This window comes from Microcaecilia unicolor, chromosome 3 (genome assembly GCF_901765095.1).
Source record: "Microcaecilia unicolor chromosome 3, aMicUni1.1, whole genome shotgun sequence".
In the NCBI taxonomy this organism is placed as follows: domain Eukaryota; kingdom Metazoa; phylum Chordata; class Amphibia; order Gymnophiona; family Siphonopidae; genus Microcaecilia; species Microcaecilia unicolor.
In genome coordinates this window covers 144,156,613-144,182,192 of record NC_044033.1, presented here as the reverse complement: position 1 = coordinate 144,182,192, position 25,580 = coordinate 144,156,613, and the positions used below count along the sequence as shown (strand labels likewise).

At 41.0% G+C, this 25,580-nt stretch overlaps 1 protein-coding gene across 1 annotated transcript in view; it reads left to right on the top strand.

The window, feature by feature from the left end:
• The window catches only part of AKT3 (AKT serine/threonine kinase 3), a 559,702-nt gene that overhangs the window by 511,479 nt on the left and 22,643 nt on the right, over positions 1 to 25,580 (top strand). Inside the window, exons 12-13 of the mRNA XM_030196428.1 lie at positions 275 to 362; positions 18,390 to 18,492. Coding sequence (XP_030052288.1) covers positions 275 to 362; positions 18,390 to 18,492 — 191 coding nt within the window. The remainder of the gene's footprint in view (positions 1 to 274; positions 363 to 18,389; positions 18,493 to 25,580) is intronic.

The window sequence follows — 25,580 nt, the reverse complement described above, 5'->3', positions numbered from 1 at the left end:
TGATAAAATAACAAATGATTTCTTGCAATTTAACATATTATGGGGCAAAAATCATGCATTATTCCCTTTTTCGCATCTTAGTAACTATCCCCTAAATTGAATTCTAATCAAATGCTACTATTAGCTGTGGAGAAGGTTACTGAAAATCTTGTGTACCCATACCATTCTATAATGTTCAAAAAAACTAGACACCTGGAAAACACCACGCAGAAGGTTCTCCATGTGTTGTTCATATTTTCACAATCTTACAATATTTTGTTTTCTTTTTCTGTAGCCTTGGTGGAGGCCCAGATGATGCAAAAGAAATTATGCAGCACAGTTTCTTTGTTGGAACAAACTGGCAAGATGTGTATGATAAAAAGGTATGTCTTTATGAGATGTAAACTTGGTGAATTTGTCAGTCTGCCAAACTGTATGTGTAACTATGGTACTAAATTACAGTAGCAGTTTATAAAAATATGACAGTTTTTTCTTGCAGGGTTATTTATCGCCAGTGATTTATCATTAATGCTTGCAATAAATAAGAAATAGTACTCAGCCAATTGAATGTAATTTTTACATTTGGAAATATAGTTCATGTGATAATAATAGTGTCTCTTGTACAATATTCCCAAAACACATAATGGGCTTTATAGCTGTAGAAATTTCATCTTTGAACACATGCTGAGTTCTTTTACGACTCTGGTTCTGATCCATGGTAAGGTTTCAATATTGTATCAAAAATTTAGAGTCTTCCCTGGATTAGGAAGAGTCAGAGTGACTACCTTGGGCCATGCACTTTGACAGCATGGTAAGCAATGCTTCCACTAATTTTGTAGAATCTGTAGTATCACGAGATCTACCAGCTTTCCATAGTTCATCATAACAGATGTGTGCCATCAGGCAAGTAAAAGACAGTCGGAGAGCCCGGCTAAGTTAGAAGAAAGGGAATACAGATAGCAAGAATCCATCACAGGCTGATTTACTTTCTATGCCCCTCTCAGGCTTGCCCTAAAAATGGCAACTGAGATTATAGAATTTGAGAAATCAGTAATCCTTTCACCTGATTAAATAGCACTCTGTATCTGTGGGATGTTATTTTAATACAGCCAATTTGGTGTCAGCTCTAAAGGGATTCATTAAGACTTTTTTATTTTAAGAATCTTGCTTATTTTAGAGGCTTTTAGACAGCACATTTTTGCTATAAATATAATAATATTAGCAGGCATCTGTAATTTAAGGTTCTTAGTTTTTGCAGAAATGCATTTTCTGTTATAGCAAGCATAGACGCCAACATTTAAAAATGATTGAGGAAGCTAATTACCCCTCCTAGACACTGTGAAGGGGCTTTCTCAATATTGAGGATACCTAGCACCTAAAGAGCTGGTTGAATGAAGTTATATGATGAGAATCTCGTACAGATTTCCTGTCACTGTTGCATTTTGCTATTTGCTGTGTTTATGTTTAATTATTATGAAATACATATTTAGGGCCCTGTTTTCTAAGCCGCAGTGTAGATGCACTAACATTTTAGTGCATGCTAACGATAGAGACACCCATTATATTTCTATGGGTGTCTCTATCTTTAGCACATGATAATTTTTAGCGCACACTAAAAAGTTAGCGTGCCTACAGCTCAGCTTAGTATACAGGGCCCTTAATTAATATTTGGTGAGTAATATTGTTAAGGAACTTTTTAATTTGCCTTATGTTTTATATTGTTTGTATTACTTTTTACGTATGTTACTGCAATCCACTTTGTATTGCTCTATAAGGAGAAAGGGCGGAATATCAATTTTAAAATTTAAATTAAACACATTAAAGTAAACCTGATGCATCTCACAAAACTACCTCTAAAGAACATGGAAGTAAGACTGCCTGTTTCAAACAGTGGAGACAAGTGAGATACGGATGAAGATAAGTCCAGGAAAAGAAGGATTACAGTGGGGGAAATAAGTATTTGATCCCTTGCTGATTTTGTAAGTTTGCCCACTGACAAAGACATGAGCAGCCCATAATTGAAGGGTAGGTTATTGGTAACAGTGAGAGATAGCACATCACAAATTAAATCCGGAAAATCACATTGTGGAAATTATATGAATTTATTTGCATTCTGCAGAGGGAAATAAGTATTTGATCCCCCACCAACCAGTAAGAGATCTGGCCCCTACAGACCAGGTAGATGCTCCAAATCAACTCGTTACCTGCATGACAGACAGCTGTCGGCAATGGTCACCTGTATGAAAGACACCTGTCCACAGACTCAGTGAATCAGTCAGACTCTAACCTCTACAAAATGGCCAAGAGCAAGGAGCTGTCTAAGGATGTCAGGGACAAGATCATACACCTGCACAAGGCTGGAATGGGCTACAAAACCATCAGTAAGACGCTGGGCGAGAAGGAGACAACTGTTGGTGCCATAGTAAGAAAATGGAAGAAGTACAAAATGACTGTCAATCGACAAAGATCTGGGGCTCCACGCAAAATCTCACCTCGTGGGGTATCCTTGATCATGAGGAAGGTTAGAAATCAGCCTACAACTACAGGGGGGGAACTTGTCAATGATCTCAAGGCAGCTGGGACCACTGTCACCACGAAAACCATTGGTAACACATTACGACATAACGGATTGCAATCCTGCAGTGCCCGCAAGGTCCCCCTGCTCCGGAAGGCACATGTGACGGCCCGTCTGAAGTTTGCCAGTGAACACCTGGATGATGCCGAGAGTGATTGGGAGAAGGTGCTGTGGTCAGATGAGACAAAAATTGAGCTCTTTGGCATGAACTCAACTCGCCGTGTTTGGAGGAAGAGAAATGCTGCCTATGACCCAAAGAACACCGTCCCCACTGTCAAGCATGGAGGTGGAAATGTTATGTTTTGGGGGTGTTTCTCTGCTAAGGGCACAGGACTACTTCACCGCATCAATGGGAGAATGGATGGGGCCATGTACCGTACAATTCTGAGTGACAACCTCCTTCCCTCCGCCAGGGCCTTAAAAATGGGTCGTGGCTGGGTCTTCCAGCACGACAATGACCCAAAACATACAGCCAAGGCAACAAAGGAGTGGCTCAGGAAGAAGCACATTAGGGTCATGGAGTGGCCTAGCCAGTCACCAGACCTTAATCCCATTGAAAACTTATGGAGGGAGCTGAAGCTGCGAGTTGCCAAGCGACAGCCCAGAACTCTTAATGATTTAGAGATGATCTGCAAAGAGGAGTGGACCAAAATTCCTCCCGACATGTGTGCAAACCTCATCATCAACTACAGAAGACGTCTGACCGCTGTGCTTGCCAACAAGGGTTTTGCCAACAAGTATTAGGTCTTGTTTGCCAGAGGGATTAAATACTTATTTCCCTCTGCAGAATGCAAATAAATTCATATACTTTCCACAATGTGATTTTCCGGATTTAATTTGTGATGTGCTATCTCTCACTGTTACCAATAACCTACCCTTCAATTATGGGCTGCTCATGTCTTTGTCAGTGGGCAAACTTACAAAATCAGCAAGGGATCAAATACTTATTTCCCCCACTGTATGTGGATAATAAAATTCCAGATTTGGAAGCCCTAATGATGGAGGCAGATTTAGAGGTCCTTTTACTAAAACTTAGCATGTGCTAATGGAATTAGTGTGCACTAAATGCTAAGAAGCCCATTTATGCCTGCGGGCTTCTTAGCATTTAGTGCATGCTAATTCTGTGCCCCTTTGGAGGCTGACCAGGTTCAGAGGCTTGCCTTAATGCATCCATTCAAGTAATATCAATATTTCTTTCTAGCCAGACTGTCCCTAAGGAGTGGGGTAATAATATTATACACCCTCTGTCTGAGAAAAGAAAACTAACGAGACTGCTACAAATCCCTACATAGAAACTATATGCTAACAAAATACTTCCCGTTGGTCACATCTGCTATATGGATAGAGTCTCACTAAATACAGAATAAATAGTAACGTATTAGAAATAGAAATGTGAAGACAAAACTGAACTGGAAACTCCAAGTAGCTGGACTTTGCTCGTAACATAATACCGAATTAGAAACAGAAATGCATTTCCTCCTGTAATGTGCTATTGGGAAGAAAGGTCAGTGTCGGGCAGACTTGTACAGTATCTGGCCGATATTCAAATCTATTTAACTAGCTAGGAATGAATCCTGGTCAGTTAAATAGCGTTTTAGCGCCTAACTACGGATATTCAACAGGAGATAATCGGTTAACTCATCTGAATATTCGTAGTTAGTGGCTAGCTGCTAACCTGCTGTATTGCATAACATAGCCAGTTAGGCATGGATATTCAGGGGTCCTTTTATAAAGGCACGTTGAAAAATGGCTTGCGGTAGTGTAGGCATGGGTTTTGGGCACACGCCAATCCATTTTTCAGCGTGCCTGTGAAAAAGGCATTTTTTTTGTTGAAAATGGACATGCAGCAAAATCAAAATTGTTGCGCGTTCATTTTGGGTCTGAGACCTTACCGCTACCATTGACCTAGTGGTAAAGAATCTGTGCGGTAATGACCTATGCGGGTCAAATGCCATTTGGCGTGCATCCGTTACACGCATCCAAAAATAAAAAATATTTTTCAGACGCGTGTATTGGACGCTCACCAAAAATGAAATTACCGCAAGAGCCACGTGGTAGTCGGGCGGTAACTCCATTTTGGTGTGTGTTGTGCGCACGTAGATACTTACGCGGCTTAGTAAAAGGGACCCCTCAGTACGAGACCGGCTATATTTAACAGTTAAAATAGGCCGCATAAATAGCAGGCCTATCTTTAACCGCTAAGCACTTAACGAGTTAGCACTGAATACTGGCTTAAACAGTTAAGTTGTCGTAGTCAAAAATGAAACCGGATATTCAATGCCAGTTGCTGGATATGGCCCGGCATTGAAATTTCAGTCTGACCACCAGCATTGGGCGGTCACCCCATAGCCTGACGCCAGCTGAATATCGCGGGGTTATGTATCCCAAAAATAGCAAGGACAGATCAAGAAAAAGAATGCATATTTTTTATCACATTCATATCATATGCTATGAGTGTATCTTAGAGGGGGAGGAAAAGACACCTTAACATTGATAATGAGTGAAATGTTGTCAGTTTGCAACATTGATGGATTGTTGGATTGTTGGTTTAATCTAGTATTGACAATGAATGGTAACTATCCTGCAACCAAAATTATAAAACTACCCTTCCTAGACTGTATCAGATATAATTGTCTGGTTGGCATTATGGCAAATTGCCGACTGCTCTATTTGTGATGCCAGTATTTGATCATGAAAAAAACTTAATCTTCACGGAGAGGCAGGTGTGGCTCTGGCAACCTTGTTGGGCAAACCGAATTAACTACGTGGGTCCTTATTTGCCATCATTTACTACGTTGCTATATTATTGTGTAAAATACAAAGACAGAGCTGCTACGCATTCAGATTCCCAAAGGTGGCATATTCAAATCACTAAATCAAAAGTCAAACATAATTTTCTACCTTTATTGTCTAGACAGCTCAGCCTCTGTAGCCTGTGTCTCCCATGTTTTGCAGGGGCTGAGCTATTATGGGATGACTGCAGCATATGGCTTCACATTCTCAGATGGGCCTGCAGGGATTGGCTGAAAAGACTGCTTCTTTCAGGGGAAATACCTCCAAATGGGTTATTTTTGCGCATACCATGACAGTAATGAACCTGACGCCTAAGCCAGGGTATGTGGAGTATGATCTCAGTCTCTCAGATTTACTGCTAACGCTCACTGTAGTGCTATCATGGCAAAGACAACTTCCTTCTGGAATTCAGAGGATATTAATCAGGCCTGTGGCACCCAAAACAGTGGGAAACATTTATATATCCTTCTGCCACATATTTTTTGGTCTCAGACTACTTTAGTACTTGAGGATCACAGAGTAATCACTTGGGACTGACACATCTATTATCAATGCCGTTCTGATGTGGTTGTTTTTTTTCCTTCTGATTTGATTTTTTTTTTGTGCATTGAGCTACTACAATAGTATTAAAGTGGTTTACAAAGTAAGATTGACATCATACACAACAGTTTACCAAATAAAATATTACAGTATTGTTACAATCATATCCCGACCTAGTAAAAGAAATATAGGGCTCCTTTTACAAAGCAGTGCTACTGATTAGCATGCGCTGAATGCAAACAAGCCCATGGGAACTGAATAGGCTTCTTTGCATTCAGCGCGCTGTATCACCACTTTGTAAAAGGAGCCCATAATTAACCATAATGTGTCATTCCAAAAATTTTACTTTTGTGATACAGAGAAAAAAGATAGAGAAAGTCATATCTGGCCTACAACTTTGCTGAAATAGCCAGGTTTTCAAAACTTTCCTGAAACATAAATATTTGGGAATACTTCTTAATTCACATGGCAGAGAATTCCACTGAAAAGGCCCAGCATAACTAAATGCTCTATTTCTGGTAGTTGTCAATTTTACCATGCTCAGGGAAGGTAACTGAATCAAGTTTTTGTCTGATTGTTGCTATTAAAGAAGAGCGTAAACACCGCTGGGGAGTAGGAACTTCCATATAAAAATCTTTATAAACCAAGCACAATATCTTGAAAGAAATCCTAGTTTCAGCTGGGAGCAAGTGTAAATCCCTAAGAATGTGAGTTATGTAATCTACTAGTAAAAAAGGCCCATTTCTGACAGAAATGAAACGGGCGCTAGCAAGGTTTTCCTCGGAGTGTGTATGTTTGAGAGAGAGAGTGTTTGTGTGAGAGAGAGAGACAGAGTGTGTGTGTTTGTGTGAGAGAGAGAGTGTGTGAGAGACAGAGTGTCTGTGTGTGAGAGACTGTGTGTGTGTGACAGAGATACAGAGTGTGATAGACAGAGAGTGTGTCAGAGAGAGTGTATGTGAGAGAGTGTATGTGAGAGACAGTGAGTGTGTGCCCCCCCTCTCGCAGGGGTCCCCTCCCCACCTCTCTGGTCTCAGGGCCCCCTCCCCACCTCCCTCTCCCCTGCACCCCCCCAGTCATCCATGTCCAGCGACCCTTCTCTCCCCCTGCCCCCCCTGCAGCCACCCATGTCCAGCGACCCTCCTCTCCCCCTGCCCCCCTCCAGCCACCCATGTCCAGCGACCCCCCCCCCCCCCCCCCCGCACGCATCAAACCCCCTCGCGCACATCAAACCCCCTCGCCACCCGCAGCTGCCACTGGTAATGCTGTCCGGCCGCTGCTGCTTCTCAGGTTGAGCAGCAGCAGCCGCTACAAAAAGAAAAAAAATCAATAAATGTTTTTAAACCTGAAACGCGGCACCGTAGACAGCCATCAGTCATTGGCTGTCGACTCTGCAGCCGCTCCTCCTCTTGCCTCTCACGTTGCTACGCTCCTCCGGGGTCTTATTCCAGGGGCAGTGACGTGGAGGTGAGAGGAGGAGCGGCTGCAGAGCCGACAGCCAATGCCTGATAACTGTCTACGGTGCCGTGTTTGAGGTTTAAAAACATTTATTGCTTTTTTTTCTTTTCGTAGCAGCCTTCTGCTCAACAGGAGAAGCAGCAGCGGCCGGACAGCGTTACCAGTGGCAGCTGCGGGTGGCGAGGGGGTTGATGTGCTTCATGGGGGGGGGGTGTTGATGTTCTTCGGGGGGGGGGGGGCTTGGGTGATGCACCGAGGGGGTGTTTGAGTGGCACACTCACAGCTGATTCCCAGGCAGGGGGACGAGTATAGAAACACGCAGAGCAAGTTGCTCCATGTGTTTCCCTATTCCTCTCCCTGCCTGGGAATCAGCTGTGAGTGACGTCAGCCTGGCTATGGAGCCTAGCTCAGCAACTCCTGGAGCCACGGACATAGGCAGCTACTTTAGAACGTTGGTGGTGAGAATTATATAGGATGATCAAACTTTTTTTTTTGTCTGTGATCTATAGAGTCGCAGTATTCTAGGCTAAGTGCAACCATTTTAAACAATTTTTCATCACACCAAGATACAAAGAGTTGCAGTAGACCAGGTGACTGGTGATAAGTGCATGAACCACCTTGACTAACTTTGCAAAACAAAGGGTCTTAACTGGCGAATCATATTTAATTAATAAAAACAGAAACACACAACAGAACTAATCTGTGATGAAAATTTAAATGTATCAAAATAAACTCTTAAGGCAACATTTTCCCTTACACAACAGATTTCACTGTTACCACTATGTCCAGTTTCCTTGCTTTTTATCAGTCAAAATGGGGATGTCCCATGTGACCATAACCTCCATAATTCTTTCAGTGTTTTCCCAGTACAGTGATGTAATGTTTTCAGAGTTTCCAATGAATGAGATGTGCCACTTTGTCATGCCTTTCTGTATAGAAATTTTCTGCCATCAGTACTTTGCAGTCCATGTGCTTTATTGGTGACCAGATACAGGCTGTGTTTCGGCGTAAGAGACACGTGCCTCAGGGGTCAATTCTATAATATGAACAAACATAAAAATAAAACATTACAATAAATATAAACACAATATGTATATAAGTATTACAAATATGTAATACAAATGCATTATTCATAACTGTACTCTGACAGTGAACCAAATAAAAGCTTGAACCATAATTTTAAAACATAATTAAAGATATGAGTGTTCAAAAATGTTTGTAAAAACATTAAAAGATGCTTTGTGTACACTGGTGATTCAGCGATGTGCTCTTTGATGTATTTTACTGATCCAACTAACTTTACTTTTATGTTTATCAAATCAGGGCTACTTCTACTTCAATAATAGATATATATTTATTTTATTTAAATTCCTGTCAGCACTTAGATGCTAGTATTTTACTTACCTGTTTTTCTCTTTTTATGGGGTTACAGCATTTTTATTTCAGCATCTCAGTCAAATAGTCACTTTTATGCTTAGATTAATGTGCATTTCATCATAGTTATTTCAATGCATCCCATTATCGCTCTATTTATATATTCATCAATTAGGCTCTCAAGTTAAGCTCTGAACTGATGCTGACACCCTTCTTTTGTTTTTAGCCTATATGTGGTCTGGAATAACTCTGTATCACAATGGAGATCACTGCATCTTGGGGTTCCTCAGGAGTCTGCTTTACCATAGTAACATAACATAGTAACATAGTAAATGACGGCAGATAAAGACCTGAACGGTCCATCCAGTCTGCCCAACAAGATAAACTCATTTTACATGGTATGTGATACTTTATATGTATACCCAAGTTTGATTTGTCCTTTCCATTTTCAGGGTACAAACCGTAGAAGTCTGCCCATCATTGTTCTTGTACAAAAAATTCTGAAGCTAACATTGAAGCCCCTTAAAATTTACACTCCAGCCCATCCATATCTATTTAGTCACGATCAGGGCGTACACCGTAGACGTCTGCCCGGCACTGGTTTTGTTTCCCAACATTGAAGCCCCTTAAAATTTACACTCCAGCCCATCCATATCTATTTAGTCACGATCAGGGCGTACACCGTAGACGTCTGCCCGGCACTGGTTTTGTTTCCCAACATTGAAGCCCCTTAAAATTTACACTCCAGCCCATCCATATATATTTAGTCACGATCAGGGTGTAGACCGTAGAAGTCTGCCCAGCACTGGTTTTGCTTCCCAATTACCGGCGTTGCAACCCAATCTCCACTAAGATTCCGTAGATCCATTCCTTCTAAACAGAATTCCTTTGTGTTTATCCCACGCATGTTTGAATTCCATTACTGTTTTCATCTCCACCACCTCCTGCAGGAGGGCGTTCCACGTATCTACCACCCTTTCCGTGCAAAAAATACTTCCTGACATTACTCTTGAATCTGCCCCCCTTCAACCTCATTTCATGTCCTCTAGTTCTACCACCTTCCCGTCTCCGGAAAAGGTGTGAAAAAGAAACACTAATAAATTTAACCTAAGAGGGGAAATACAAACACCTGTAAATGATAATCAGCATTTTAATCTGTTTGAGCATTCAGGGTAGAACCACCACCCCGTTCTTTAGATATTATAAATTCCTGCATTTTCTTAGGATCGAAAAAGACATAATCGAATTTAAGGATACTAAACATCTACATGCAAATTTCAAAAGAAACGTTCCACCCAAAGCGACGAGTTCTTGGTTTCAAACCCATGAATTCTCATCTTCTTTTTTGAGTATCCTTATTTAAATCAGGAAATATTTGTATTTTAGCTCCAAGAAATTGTGTAGATATATATCTAAAGTATAATCAAAGTATATTATTTCTGTCTGTTTCAAAGGCAAAAGTTACAATGAGAGTTGTCCGTTTAGTTATTACTTCAAGAGAACTTTCCAGAAATTCCGTTAGATTTAAACCAAATTGAGGTTCCTTCGGAACAGTTCCAAGTCGAGAAATAAATTGAGCTTTAACAATAGGTGATAGTCCTTCCTTCGGAACTCCTAATACTTCAGTGAAATATTTTTTCAACATGTCAAGAGAAGTAATTAACAGTGATTTAGGAAAATTAAGGAACCTCAAGTTGTTTCTCCTCATCTGATTATCTAAATATTCCAATTTCTTAGCCATAATGTCTCTTTCTTGAATAAGTGATCCTATAGAACTTTGTAGTTTATTAATATCACCCCTTAGTTGTCCAGAACATTCTTCTTGGACTTGAACTCTCGCTGATAAGGATAAATGAGATTGTTTCAAGTCAGACATTTCTTGTTTCAATAAGTTTGTTACCTGTAGGAATGATGTGTTGAAAGCCTGAATGGCTTCCCACAGAACTTCCATAGTTACTACAGCTGGCTTTTGTTTTACCTCGAGTCCCAAGGAAGCAGTACCCAGAATAGGGGCAAAGGCAGAGTTATAACCTCTCACATTTCCAGCATTTGTTACCTCCTCTGGCATTGAGGAGCCGGCAGGACCTCCTCTAGCTGCCTAAATAGACATACCCACTTCGGGGGGGGGGGGGGGGGGGGTCACTCCGCTGCTCTACTGTCGACACCATTCTGCTTCCTGGTCTCAGGGGAGCTGCTTGTAGCGGCGGGCTTAACGAGACCGCTTCAATGCTGAGGTCCTCCAGTGCTAGGGAGGATCCAATCATAGCAGGCGCTTGCATTCCCAGTGTTTGGACACCAAAAACTTCTAGCGTCGGCTGCCGAAGAGCGGAATTCCCACCGGGGTTATAGGAGGTTTTCGCCCTGGTTTTTCCTTTCCTTTTCCCCATTCGAAGGAGGGGTAAGTACTTCTCTTATGGAGCTTTCACAAAGGAGTTCAGGAACTCTCAAAACACGTTTCCTCTCTTAGATGCCTTCTTGCCCACTCTGCACTTCTTGGCATTAAATTTTATCTGATATATACCGTATTTTTCGGACTATAAGACGCACCGGACCATAAGACGCACCTAGGTTTTAGAGGAGGGAAATAGGAAAAAAAAATTTTCCTCTTTCCCTCCTCTAAAACCTAGGTGCTCCGGTGCGTCTTGTCCGGGTTTTGGACCTCCGTCCCGTACTTACAGGATTCCATGTTCCCTGGTGGTCTAGTGACGTCGGGGCAGGAAAGAGCCCCCTCTTTCCTGCCCATCGCGCTGCTCTCCGTGCTTCTCAATGCTTTCTGACGGTCTCGGCGAGATTCAAAATGGTCCTAAATTCAGCCCTTTCAGCTTATTCATGAGTCTTCTGTGGGGGACCATATCAAAGGTTTTGGTGAAATCCAAGTAGATTACATCTAGCGCACGTCCTTCATCCAGTTCTTTGGTCACCCAGTCAAAGAAGTCAATAAGATTCGTTTGGAAGGATTTTCCTTTGGTAAAGCCATGTTGCCTCAGGTCCTGTAACCTGTTGGCTTCTAGAAAGTTAGCTATCCTTTCTTTCAACAACTACTACATTATTTTTCCTACCACCGACATGAGACTTACCAGTCTGTAGTTTCCCACTTCTTCCCTGTCTCCACTTTTGTGGAGAGGGACCACATCCATTCATCTCCAATCTTGCAGGACCTCACCTGTCTCTAAAGATCTATTAAATAGATCTATTAAGAGGTCCCGCCAGGACCTCTCTGAATTCCTTCAGTATCCTGAGATGTATTCCATCCTGTCACATAGCTTTGTCCATCTTCAGATTCTCCAGCTGTTTCTAAACTTTTTCTTTTGTAAACGGCACAGTATCCACTCCATTCCTAGATATTCCCTCGGCAGCCAACCATGGTCCTTTACCAGGATTTTCCTCCATGAACAACGAAGAGATGTCATTGTTTAGCACGTTCACTTTATCCTCCTCACTCTCCACAAAGCCATTCTCATTATCTTTCAGTCTTTTCTCCTTTCTCCAATATATCTGAAAAATTGTCACCTCTCTTTGCATCTTTAGCCATTTTTTCTTCCACTTACGCTTTCGCTAGCCATATTTCCCTCTTCGCTTCTTTGAGTTTAATCGGATTATATTTTCCATGATCCTCTTGTTGCATTCTTTTGTATTTCTTGAACAAAGCCTCTTTTGCTCTTATTTTTTCAGCTACTTGTTTGGAGAACCATATAGGCTTCCTGTTCATCTTGTTTTTGCTTACTTTCCTTGTATAAGATCAGTTGCCATATTTATAGCAGCCTTTAGCTTTGACCACTGATTTTCCACTTCTCCTACGCCTTCCCACGCCAACAGCTCCTTCTTCAGGTGTTCCATTTTATCAAAATCAGTATATCTGAAATCCAGTACTTTGAGTTTTGTGTGTCCACACTCCGCCTTCGCCCTTATATCAAACCATATCATGTGATGATCACTATTACATAGGTGGGCATCCACCTAGATATTGGAAACACTTCCTTCATTCGTGAGCACTAGATCTAGCATCAACCCTTCCCCTCGTGGGTTCTGTCACCATTTATCTGAGCAAGGCACTTTGACAGGTCTCCACAATCTCTCTCTTTCCAGTTCTGCAGACAGGACATTCCATTCCACATCAGACAAGTTGAAATCTCCCAACAGCAACACCTCCCCTTTCATACCATTCTTTTGAATATCTTCTATCAGATCCTTGTCTAGCTTCTACGTTTGTGCCAGAGCTCTGTAGATAATCCCGTGTGGATACAGGTTCCATCTTCTCTTTCGAGGACGATCCATAAAGCTTCTTCCTTTCCCCAGGTTGCCCGCATTTCAGTTGTTCTGATATTGTTTAGAATCTCTGTAGTTGTTACCATCAGTATTGTTTAAAATCTGTGTTTAGCCTCTAGCTATTTTTATTTTATGTTCACACAACATCTTATTTTCAGAATGTATGCAGATTATTTTCAACCATCGATTCCAGTTAACAATACAGTCGATCCTTCTGTTTTATTAGAGCAAACATTGGGCAGTGTAGAACAGTGGTTGGCAGCCAATAAGCTGGCTTTAAATTTGAAGAAAACAAAGGTTTTATGAGCTACAGTAGAAAATCCATGTACCTATCTTCTCTATCCTCTATTTCTGTTGCTGACATTGTTCTTTCTCCTTCTGTGATTTGTAGTTTGGGTGTTTACCTGAACTAACATTTTACATTAAGGGAGTAGATTAGAAGAGTTGTTAGATTGTACTTTTTATTTATTTTTCAATTTCTTTATTAAATTTTGAGTTATCAATAAAAGGTACAATAAACATGAGAACAAAAGTGATATAGAAACATGTTGGGATAACAAAGAATAAACCTGTAATAAACAGAATGAATAGTGCTGTAGATGAATATATATACTCCATTTAAGTGCACGTCGGATATGCGCATGCTCTGTTTAACTGCATTCCATACTTCGGTCCCATTTTTGGCACCATCAATTTCTATGGGGACAAACTTTGGTTTAGCGCACCACTGATAAGTGCAAGATTCGCTTATATGCATGGTTGAAGACCACTCCTCTGCAGGAAAGACTCCGTATAATTGTGCGCATGGAATATGGAAGCCGATTGGTGCATGACAACCAACGAGATTTCAAATTTACCGCTCCTTTAACTGCCACAGGCAGAATAAGCAAAAGAATGTTGTTAGAGTGTACACTGAGGTTGTCGTCGTGGTGGAACTGTAAGACTTTAACACTGGCTGAAAGAATAGAAGTTCTTAAAAAAATTAGAAAACAAACAGTCAAGCATCTATTGCTGAATAATATGGTGTCAGTCCCAGTCAAATTTCACGTGTCTTGAAGCAGAAAGACCAGCTTCTGGAAGACTGGCAAAACAATACAAATCCACAATGGAAACGAAAATGGGCAGGAAAAGCTGAGGAGGTAGAAGATGCTCTTCTTCGGTGGTTTTCTTGAGTCAGGAGCAGACAAGTTTCCTGTCAGTGGTCCACTGCTTATGGAGAAAGCTAACCAGCTGGCTGAAAGTCTTGGACTAACTGAATTCAAAGCCACTGTTGGATGGTTGGAAAGATGGAAGGAGAGGAACAACATAAAATTCAAGAAACAGCATGGTGAGAAACAAGACGCTGATAGTAACATAGTAACATAGTTAAAACGGTCTCTACTGGCGAGCGATTCCTGATGGAACACTTGCATTCAAACATGCCAAAACTACTGGAGGTAAAATGTTGACGGACTGACTGACTATCCTCCTTTGCTGCAGTATGGATGGGAGTGAGAAGTTGGAACCCCTCGTCATTGGAAAGAGCAAACAGCCCCGTTGCTTCAAGAAAGTTAAGCGACTTTCTGTGTCATACGAGGCTAACATAAATTCATGGATGACTAGGGAAATTTGGAAGCAGTGGCTAAAGATGCGGGCACAGAAGCGTCAGGTTTTGTTGCTGTGTGATAATTGTGCTGCAAACAGGGATGATGTCAGGCTGTCTAATGTCAAGGTGGTCTTCCTGCCACCAAACACTACCTCTCTGATCCAAACTATGGATCAGTGCATAATAGCCAATTTCAAACAACATTATCGTGCTCTTGTGCTACGTCTCTGATGAGCGTTATGGATGACCAGACTGGCAAGGATAAACGTGCTGTTGAACTGGCTCATAATCCATCACTGTTGGATTCCCTACATATGCAGAAAGAAGCCTGGAATCATGTTACAGGCAACCATTGTGAACTGCTACAAGCGGGCAAGCTTTGTTAAGGTTGTGGAGAGAGATGAAACAGATGCAGCTGTTGCAAACATGTCAGATGAACAGGTTATTGACATCCCAGCCGGTGTTACTGAAGAGGAGTTTCATCGCTACATAGCTGTTGATTATGATCTACAAACAGCTGATGACAGCACTGATGTTGAGATATGCGCCTACACGCAGGCAACAATGGCTGATGATGAAACAGATGATGAAAAGAGCAGCGAAGCACATGCTGACAAAATTCAACAACCTCCTCCTGTCACTTTTGCAAGAGCGCTGGAGAGTCTTAACACCGTGCGGGCCTATCTGGAGGCCACTGGATGTCAGTGCTATGACAGTTTTTACCATCTGGCAGACGTAGTCCATGGAACTCACAGACCCAATAAGTGTACAGAGGACTATAACTGATTAGTTCAAGTAAGCCTAACATCAGTTAACGGAGACTGTATACTGTACGTATAATAAACAGTACTGTACATATGTTTGTCATATATCAGATGTCAAGCTTCTTTGGGTCATAACGGTTAAGTGCACACTCCGGTTAACTGCATGCATTTCTTTGGTCCCAGAACTTGCACTTAAGCGGATTGCACTGTGTGTGTGTGTGTGTGTGTATGTATATCTATCTATCTATCTATCTATCTATCTATCTATATTACATTTGTACCCCGCGCTTTCCCACACATAGCAGGCTCAATGTGGCTTACATAGTAACAAGTAAACAGAGTTTACATATATAGTAAAGTTTATGTATACAGCTTCAAATGTTATAAAGATTGACGGAATTAATACAAGGGACCCCAAACCTTTGATTTGTAGAGTGTGGATTTACCTTTGAATGTTGCTGCTGCTTCACAAGGGATTTGCCTTGTTGTTAGTACTTCTAGATTTCTCAGCAGCTTTTGACACTGTGGATCATGATGTCATGCTAGCATGATTGGCAGAAACAGGTATCAATGGAAAAGTACTTGCTTGGTTTAGATCCTATCAGACAGGCAATAGTTCATACTGTTTCACAGCACCTCATTGCCACCATGGGCACAGACCTGTGGGGTACCACAAGGATCATTACTGTCACCTATTCTGTTCAATATCTACCTCAAACCACTAGCCGAGCTGATTTGGTCAATCGACATTCAGTTCTACATCTACGCAGATGATGTGCAGCTACTCATACCCACTGAATCTGACTTACCCAGAGACCTGAATAAACTGACTATTTGTCTAACATCAGTTCAAAAATGGGTTAAAAACAACAAACTTTGCCTGAACTCAAGTAAAACTGAGCTTCTGTGGGTCCCTGCCAAAAGTAATCACATACCTGACATCAATCTCTTTGGGAAATAAGAACTCCCCCTCAAATCACAAGTCAGGAACCTTGGAATACAGTTAGATTCAACACATACCCTAATACTCCAAATCCAAGCAACCTTCAAGAGCTGCTTCTTTTATTTGTGTCAACTACACTGCCTGTTTCCTTACATTGAGAAGGCACATCTTGTCTCAGTTGTGCATGCCATGACATCAAGACTGGATTACTGTAATGTCACTCTACATTGGTCTTATTACAAAGGGTCACCACCATCTCCAACTGATTCAGAATGCTGCAGCAAGACTAATAGAAGGTTGTAAGAAACATGACCACATCACACCATTTTTGCAAATACTTCACTGGCTACCAGTTCAATACAGTGCTATATTTAAAACTATATGTCTGATCTTCAAGGCCCTCAAAGGAGATGGCCCAGAGTAGAAGAACAGGATCTCCATCTACACACCTTCAAGGTCACTAAGGTCCTCCCAAGGAGTACACCTAACCACACCCTCTCCAAAGGACATCATATGATGTGATGCCCGTCACTAGCCTTCTCCAGAGTAGCCCCCACATACTGGAATGCATTCCCTGAAATTTTTTGCTTACCACAAGACTATCTCTACTTCAGGAAGCAGGTGAACCTTGGCTTTTCAACCAGGCCTTTAATTGAAGAAGTAACTAACTTGCTAGTCACACACAAGAAGTGATTCTGGCTGCACATACTTTAGCCAGACGTGTTTATCCACTCCTGCCCTAGCTAAGATAATATTCAAGCACCTTTCTGACCTCATATGCAACTTTCTTAAATTAACCCCTCACTTTCTTGCTCCTTTTACTTTGTTAACTATCTATATGTTCCATTCTTTGCTTGTACTCTATGCTGTTTATTTAAATGGTTTTTTTTTACATATTGTATTGACATTGTAAGTAGTATACAATGCCATACTTTGTATTGTTATTTGAATATTTTTACGGCTGTAATTGTCTATTGTTTATATTTGACTTATTCTTGCTGTAGTGAATTTCTTCAAAAATATGGTGCAAATAGGACTAGCAGTTATATGGGCCCTGTTCACTAAGGTGTGCTAATGTTTTTAGCATGTGCTAAACGCTAGAGACACACATATATTCCTATGGGTGTCTAGTGTTTAGCATGCTCTAATTTTTAGCGCACCTATAGCACAGCATAGTAAACAGGGCCTAAAAATGGCCCTGAAAAATCAGTGCTAAAAAATTTAAGCGCTATTCTATAAAGGATCCACGCCCTTTATAGAATAGCAGCTAAGCATATAATTAAGGCACTGGCAGTTATGCCTGCTGAAAGCAGGTGTAAATGTTGGTGCCTAAATTAGGTGCCAAGGGGGTCTATTCTGTAACGATGTGTGTAAATTCTGGGAATGCCCCTGGAACACCCCTGGCCATGCCCCCTTGAATTTACATGCTATAGGATTTACGTGTGGATCGTTATAGAATACGATCTTTATGTAAATCCCAATTAAGGACATTTAACAATAATTGGTCATTAGCAGCCAATTATTGGTACTGATTGGCTCATTAATCAATTAAGTTGCGCATGCAAATCAGCAATGCACGCTGATTTGTGCATGAAACTTTAGCCGCCATATATAGAATCCGGGGGATAATGTATATTTTTGCCATAATGCACCTTAGTAACTACTCCCTTTAAGCTCCTAAATTTAAGAGCTCAGCTTTTATTGAATATTGGTTTCTTAATTTCTTTTTCTATAAGAATTATATACTGTTAAAAATAATTATAATATCAGGACATGAACAATAATATGTAAAAAGATAATTTAAAACATTTTAAAACTGGGTACTAAAAACAAAGAAACAAACAAAAAAAAAGAATCAATGAAATCAAAATAAGGAAGACAGAAAGAGAAATGTTCAGCCAACTGAGAAATCTTTCATTTCTTTAGCAGAGAATTTAAAGTTGAAGTCTTACCAAATGGCACAATCTTCTAGAAAATTTTAGTCTTCTAAATTCATAAATGTTATAAAATAGTATCTTTAGCAATTATGTGTGGCCCTTCAGTTTCAGTTTTCAGGTTTCTTAAAATCTAGTTTATGTTCATATATGTTAAAGATTTTTTTCTGCCATTCTGCAGCTTATACCTCCTTTTAAGCCTCAAGTGTCATCTGAAACTGATACCAGATATTTTGATGAAGAATTTACAGCACAGACCATTACAATAACTCCACCTGAAAAATGTAAGTAGGCATAAACATAGTTTACTAATAAAGTATTGCTAGGTAAAATAGGTTGTACATACATTAAAATGTAACTATAATTCTTAAATGAATTTATTTATTTATTTATTTATTACTACTACTACTATATTACATTTGTATCCCACATTTTCCCGCATAGCAGTAGGCTCAATGTGGCTTACATGTTCTGGAGAGAGGAATACCAACTCCGGGAATATATACAGAGTGGAAAATAGAGTAACAGTAGGTGCAAGGAAGCTGATAAGGTTCCAGAAAAGAGAAAACAACTCTGGGATGAAAATATAGGAGCAAATAGAGAGAAGTAATCCCAATGAGGCTGATAAGTCTCCAGGGATGGGACTACAGCTTCTAGTGAGCAATACAGAGTAGGATAAGGGTAGAAGTACACTTAAATATAACTGGAGTGGTAAAATTCATACAGTTTGAAGTAATAGGATTATGTGGAAGGGGTATTGTTCATTTCTTAGTTCGATAGATGTGATGCATTGTTCATGAATTAGTTCGGGTCTGCTGGGTAGGCTTTCCGGAAGAGGTTAGTCTTGAGGTGTTTTCGGAATTTTAGATGGGAGTTCACACTTCTAACGTTTCTAGGTAATGCGTTCCAGAGCTGGGTGCAAATGTAGGAAAATCTAGATGCATATGTCGATTTGTATTTTAATCCTTTACAGTTTGGGTAATGCAGGTTTAGAAACGTTCTTGATGATTCGATGATGTTTCTAGTTCGTAAGTTGATAAGTTTAGTCATGTAGGTTGGGGCCAGACCATGGATTGTTTTGTGGACCAGAGTGCAAATTTTGAAGACTATTCATTCCTTGATTGGTAGCCAGTGCAGTATTTCGCTTAGGGGATTAGCACTTTTGAATCTTGTCTTTCCGAAAATGAGTCTAGCTGCCGTGTTCTGCGCGGTCAAGAGTTTCCTTAAGAGCTGTTCTTTGCATCCCGCATATAAGGCATTACAGTAGTCAACATGTGATAGTGCCATTGTTTGAATTATGTTACGGAAAGTTTCCCTTGGGAAGAATTGTTTGATCTGTTTGAGTTTCCACTTTGCATGGAACATTTTCTTTGTGGTGGCAGAGGCTTGGCTCTCCAGGGTTAGGTTGGTGTCAATAGTAATTCCAAGGATCTTCAGTTTGTCCGATATTGGGAGAGTATGTTCCGGGGGTTTTATGGATGAAGGGAGGTTTGTTTTGTGGTGAGAAGAGAGAATAAGGCAGTGAGTTTTTTCCTTGTTGAGTATGAATGCCGATGCCCAGGCATCCATTAAGCTTAAACTAGTCTTTATTGCAACAGTGATTTCTGTTGGATTAGAGTTGAACGGTATGTAAATGGTGACATCATCCGCATACAGAAAAGGATTAAGATTATGCTTGTATAGGGCATGAGCAAGGAGGATCATCATCAGATTAAATAATATGGGTGAGAGAGGTGAACCCTGGGGTACTCCACAATCGGTACTCCATGGTGGTGATATGTTTGAGTTTGCTTTTACTTGATAAGATCTTGTGGTTAGGAAACCCTTGATCCATTTGAGTATGTTCCCTGCTATGCCTATCTTGTTGAGAATTCTTAATAGTATATAATGGTCAACCATATTGAATGCGCTTGACAAGTCGAATTGCAAGAGGAGTATGTTTTTACCTAATGTGATTTCCTTTTTGAACTTGGCTAGGAGAGTTACCAGAACGGTTTCTGTACTGTGGAGAGATCTGAAGCCCGACTGTGATTCATGAAGGATTGAGAAATTGTCGATGTATTCAGTAAGTTGTTTAGCTACAATTCTTTCCATCAGTTTGGTTGTAAGTGGGATGGATGCCACAGGTCAGTAGTTGGTGATATCGTTAGTTTTCTTTTTGGTGTCTTTTGGTAATGGTGTGAGTAGTATATTACCTTTGTCTTTGGGGAATATGCCATGCTGGAACAAAACGTGGAGGTGGGAGGTAAGTTCAGTGATGAATCGAGCAGGGGAGGGGGTTTATTTGATAATTGGGACAGGTGTCCAATTGACAGTAGGCTGTAGAGATCTTATTGGTTGCTAGAGCTAATGTTTCTTGTGTGATCTGGGCGAAATTTGTCCAAGTTCGGTCGGCTGGGTATTCTTCTGAGCATGGGTCTAGCTTATTAAGGAAGGTTTCAAGGTTGGTGTAGTCCTGTGACATATTTTTGCGTAGATCAACAATTTTGCCTTTGAAATAGTTAGCAAGATCGTCTGCTGTTGGGATTCCTGATTTTGTTGAGGACACTGGTTTTGTGTCTAGTAATTTATCGAGTAGCTTGTATAACTTTTTCATGTCTTTGAAGTCAGAACCTAGTCGTTCATTATAGTATTTCCGTTTGGATATTTTGATTTCATATTTGTATTTTCTATGTGATTCTTTCCAAGTGTTTAGATTTTGATCATTTTTGTTTTTTCTCCAGGCTCATTCGAATTGTCTGGTTCTAGATTTTAATTGTTTCACATTTCATTGAACCATGGGGTCCTGTTTGGTTTGTGAATGGTTATTGTTCGTAAAGGAGCTAATTCATTTAGAATTGTGATACATCTCGATTCCCAGTCAGATGGAATACACCAATTGTTGTCGTAAATTGATTGCCAAAATGCAGTTGTGTCCACTTTACCTCTGGTTTGGTAAGATTTTTTTTCATCAGCTTTGAGATGCCAATTCTTTAGCCAATGTAGGGTCAGATTTAATTTGAAGTGATCTGACCATGGAATTTCCATCCATTTGTGGTCAATGACTTTTATGATTTGGTCTGATGCGAATTTATGGGTTAGCAGGTCAAGTGTGTGGCCTTTTCTGTGGGTGGCATTCGGATGTGGCCATTCAAAATCCCATAGTTGGAAGAATTCCTTACAATCTTGGACACCAGTTGAGTTTGGGTCTTCTAAATGAAGGTTTATGTCCCCAATGACTAGTATGTATGAGTTAGATGTACAAGTGGCCGATATGAAATCCATTAGGGTTATATATGCTTCGCTCCAAGTGCCTAGTGGTCTGTAGAATAGGACACAATTTAGATTGCCGGCTACACTTTTATGTTGCAATCTGATTGAGGCAATTTCTAGATGAGGTGTGATTGATTCAGCAGTGGTTTCTAAAGTGAGATGGGATCTGTAGATTATGGCAATGCCTCCGCCTCTTTTACCTATTCTGTTCCAGTGTGTAATGTTGTATCCCAGAGGGCAAAGGTCCAGTATTATGGGATCTTTTTGGTTATGGATCCAGGTTTTCGCTGATGAAGAGTAAATCTAAGGTTTCCGATGTGATCCAATCTTTTATAATTTCTGTTTTGTTTACTGTTGATCTGGCATTGATGTAACCTATTTGAATTGTAAGGTATGGATCTTCCGTAATCGTAATGGTGAAAGTGGGAACCTTTATTGTCGTTTGTATGTCAATCTGGATTTATTAGAGCTTTTTTGTGTTGGTTATGCAGTTTGTTTGTGGGATAATGTTTTGCTATTGTAAGTTCTGTTGCCGGTTTGGTTGAGGTTGGTGTTTCTGGTAATCCTGAATCGGCTGTGTAGTATTGGTATGGTGTTATAATCATCGAGAGGTGTGGCTAACAGTATTTGGACCAATGATAAGGAGTAGATTCCTGGGAGTAATTTCAATATGTTCATTCTGGCTCCTTTGTATAATTGCGAGTGCTTTTGGTTTTGCACTTTCTCAGGGGATCCTTTGTGATCTGTTGCGTGTTAAATGACTTCTAAGAATGAACTCGTGGGGGAGAATGGAGTGTTGTTAGGGGTAATGTTTTTTATGAAGTGAGGTTTAGCTGGACTAAGTTCGTGAAGTAGAGGAGGAGTGTGCGTGTAAAAGTATGAGAATGATGAAGGAAGAGTGTATATGAATTCATAGGTGTTTATGATATGGTACCCTTCTTTTTCTCAAGGGTGTATCCAGTTGATTGGTAATTGTGCCGTTTAGTGTGTGAATGTATGTTGGAGTGTTGATGTGGTTTGAGGACAATCTGTCGTGGACTTTGCTCGTGGGTCCAAGGTCTTAGGTTCCAATTGCAACTTGGACAATCCTGCAAGTGTCAGACCTTCTGTTTTCAGGTCATCCCTTCCGTTTCCTCTATGACCTTGGTAGTGACCTGTTCCGTAAGGAGTAAGGATCCTATCCTCTGAATCAAAAGAGAAATCTGAAATTAAATTAAACTTGAGCAAACTTTAAATTGGTATTATAGAAATAGAGATTAAATGAGGTGATTCATAAAAGCTTAGATGTGGTACATTTACCAACCTGTTGCTAAATTGCTACTGCAGATAATGCTTCAACCCTACACTCTGGTCTAGTATGCAGTTTTCTAGTCATAGGAGACCATATCATGGCCAAAGTATTTTTAAGTAATCAAAGAACCCCTGAAGCACTCCTGCACTGGGGCTACCATGTAGTACTATGGTGGTAATTCTGTAAGCGGTGCTACATTGTAGATGTTCTAATGCTGTGAGGTGAGAGCCTATTTTATAATGGTGGCTTGGTTCCCAGGATTCTGTTATAGAATACTATCAGGCTTATTTTTGAAAGAGAAGGACGCCCATCTTTCGACACAAATTGGAAGATGGGCGTACTTCTCACAGGGTCATCCAGATCAGTATAATCGAAGGCCGATTTTGGACGTCCCCAGCTGCTTTCCGGCACAGGGATGGCCAAAGTTCATGGGGGCGTACCTAACACATGGACGTCCTCGACCCATAATGGAAAAAAAAAGGGCATCCCTTACAAGCACTTGGACGACTTCACCTGGTCGTGTTTTTTTTACGACCAAGGCACTAAAAGGTACCCGAACTGACCAGATGACCACCGGAGAGAATCGGGGATGACCTACTACTACTACTACTACTATTTAGCATTTCTATAGCGCTACAAGGCATACGCAGCGCTGTACAAACATAGAAGAAAGACGCAGCGCTGTACAAACATAGAAGAAAGACAGTCCCTGCTCAAAGAGCTTACAATCTAATAAGAGCTCCCCTTACTCCCCCAGTGGTCACTAACCCCCTCCCGCCCTCAAAAAATATCTTTCAAAATATTGTTTGCCAGTCTCTATGCCAGACTCATATGTCATTCTCAGATCTGTGACAACAGTATGCAGGTCCCTGGAGCAGTTTTAGTGGGTGCAGTGCACTTCAGGCAGGTGGACCCAGGCCCATTCCCCCCCCCCCCCCTGTTAAGTTTGTGGAGGAAACAGCGAGCCCTCCAAAACCCACCAGAAACCCACTGTACCCACATCTAGGTGCCCCCTTCACCTGTAAGGGCTATGGTAGTGGTGTACAGTTGTGGGGAGTGAGTTTTGGGGGCTCAGCACACGAGGTAAGGGAGCTATGTTCCTGAGAGCAATTTATGAAGTCCACTGCAGTGCCCCCTACGGTGCCCGGCCGGTTGCTGTCCTGGCATGTCAGGGGGACCAGTGCACTACAGATGCTGGCTCCTCCCATGACCAAAGGGTTTGCATTTGGTCATTTCTGAGATGGGTGTCCTTGGTTTCCATTATCGCCAAAAATCAGAAATGACCAAGTCTAGGGACGACCATCTCTAAGGATGACCAAAATTTCAAGATTTGGGTGTCCCCGACCGTATTATCGAAACAAGTGATGGTCATCCATCTTTTTCGATAATACGGGTTTACCTGCACCTTCATCAGGACGTTTTGCGAGGACGTCCTCAACAAAACTTGGGTGTCTCTTTTGATTGTGCCCCTCTATGTGTCCCTCCAATTAGATGCCCAGTTACAGCAACCTTATACCTCGCATAACAGTGGGCACCTAAATGCAGCAAGGACATGTGTAACTTACAGTATTGTTAGAGCCTTACCCATACCTCCCATGCTCTGCCCAAATAAAATCCACCTTGCATTTGTGCATTATAGCTTAGGACACTAACATACATAAGTGCTACTTTTTTGAGAATATACATGAAGAAAGGGGCGCCTAATCATAGGCAATAAGTTATAGAATTGTCTTTCATCTATGCAAAACCACATAGAAAATTGTACCCATGGTGTACTGTATAATATTTCACATGTTGATATACCAGTTTCTATTTTACCATCTCTGTTTCTTAGTTTTATAGTACAATTATTTACCTGTAAGTGTGATTCTCTAAAGGCAGCAAATAGTGTGTGTATGTGTGAATCCCTCCTTGCAAATAGTATGTGTATGTGTAAACTACGTATGTATGAATTGTTGCACGTGGGTGCACTATCACAAGAGTGCATGCTCTTTTCAAAATAGTGCACCCTTTTTGTAGGTAGTGGGCACTCTTTGCAGAGAGTGCATTCCTAATGTCATTACCTCTAAAATGAAAGTAAAGACTGACCAAAACAAGACAAACAATGCTGTAAATGGCATGGGAAGTGAAATGAAACAAATGTTTTTGGGCTGCTCATCCCTATTTCATATCCTTGTCATATTCATGATGTACCACTGGCTGTTCCAACAGAATTCTCTCTTCTTTGGCAGCAATGGCACAGCTGCAAAGCTTCTTCTCCTACCCAGCATCCTCCCTTTTCGCCCTCCACTCCTTATGCTTCAACCTCCTTTTTTCTCCATGACAATTGTTGCCCAGGATTTCTTTTTTTTTTCCATTCCTCCCCATTCTTTACCCTACATCACCCTCTTTTCCCCAACTACTCCTTGCCCTACATCCTTGTTTTTCTCCCCAAACATTTCTTACCCTTTATCCAATGTTCTTGCCACCTCACTGCTTGCCTTGTATTCCCCCTCTCACTCCTACTTGTCCAGCAGAATCCTTCCTCTTGGTAATTGCCTTTCTGGTATTAAGGTGGCTGACCTCACACATCACCTAAATAGGATTTTAGTCAATGCAAGAGATGAGTCAGTTGTCTTGGTACATCTAGATACCAGTGACATAGGGAAGTGTAGAAGGAATGTTCTGAAAGCCAAATTAGGCTTTTTGGTAGAAAGTTGAATATAGAACCTGTAGGGTAGCATGCTGAGAAATGTTCCTTCTTCTACATACAGGAAGGCAGTGTATGGATGAGATGATGGTGCAGGGAAGAGGGATTTAGATTTATTTGACAAAACAGGCATCTCTGAG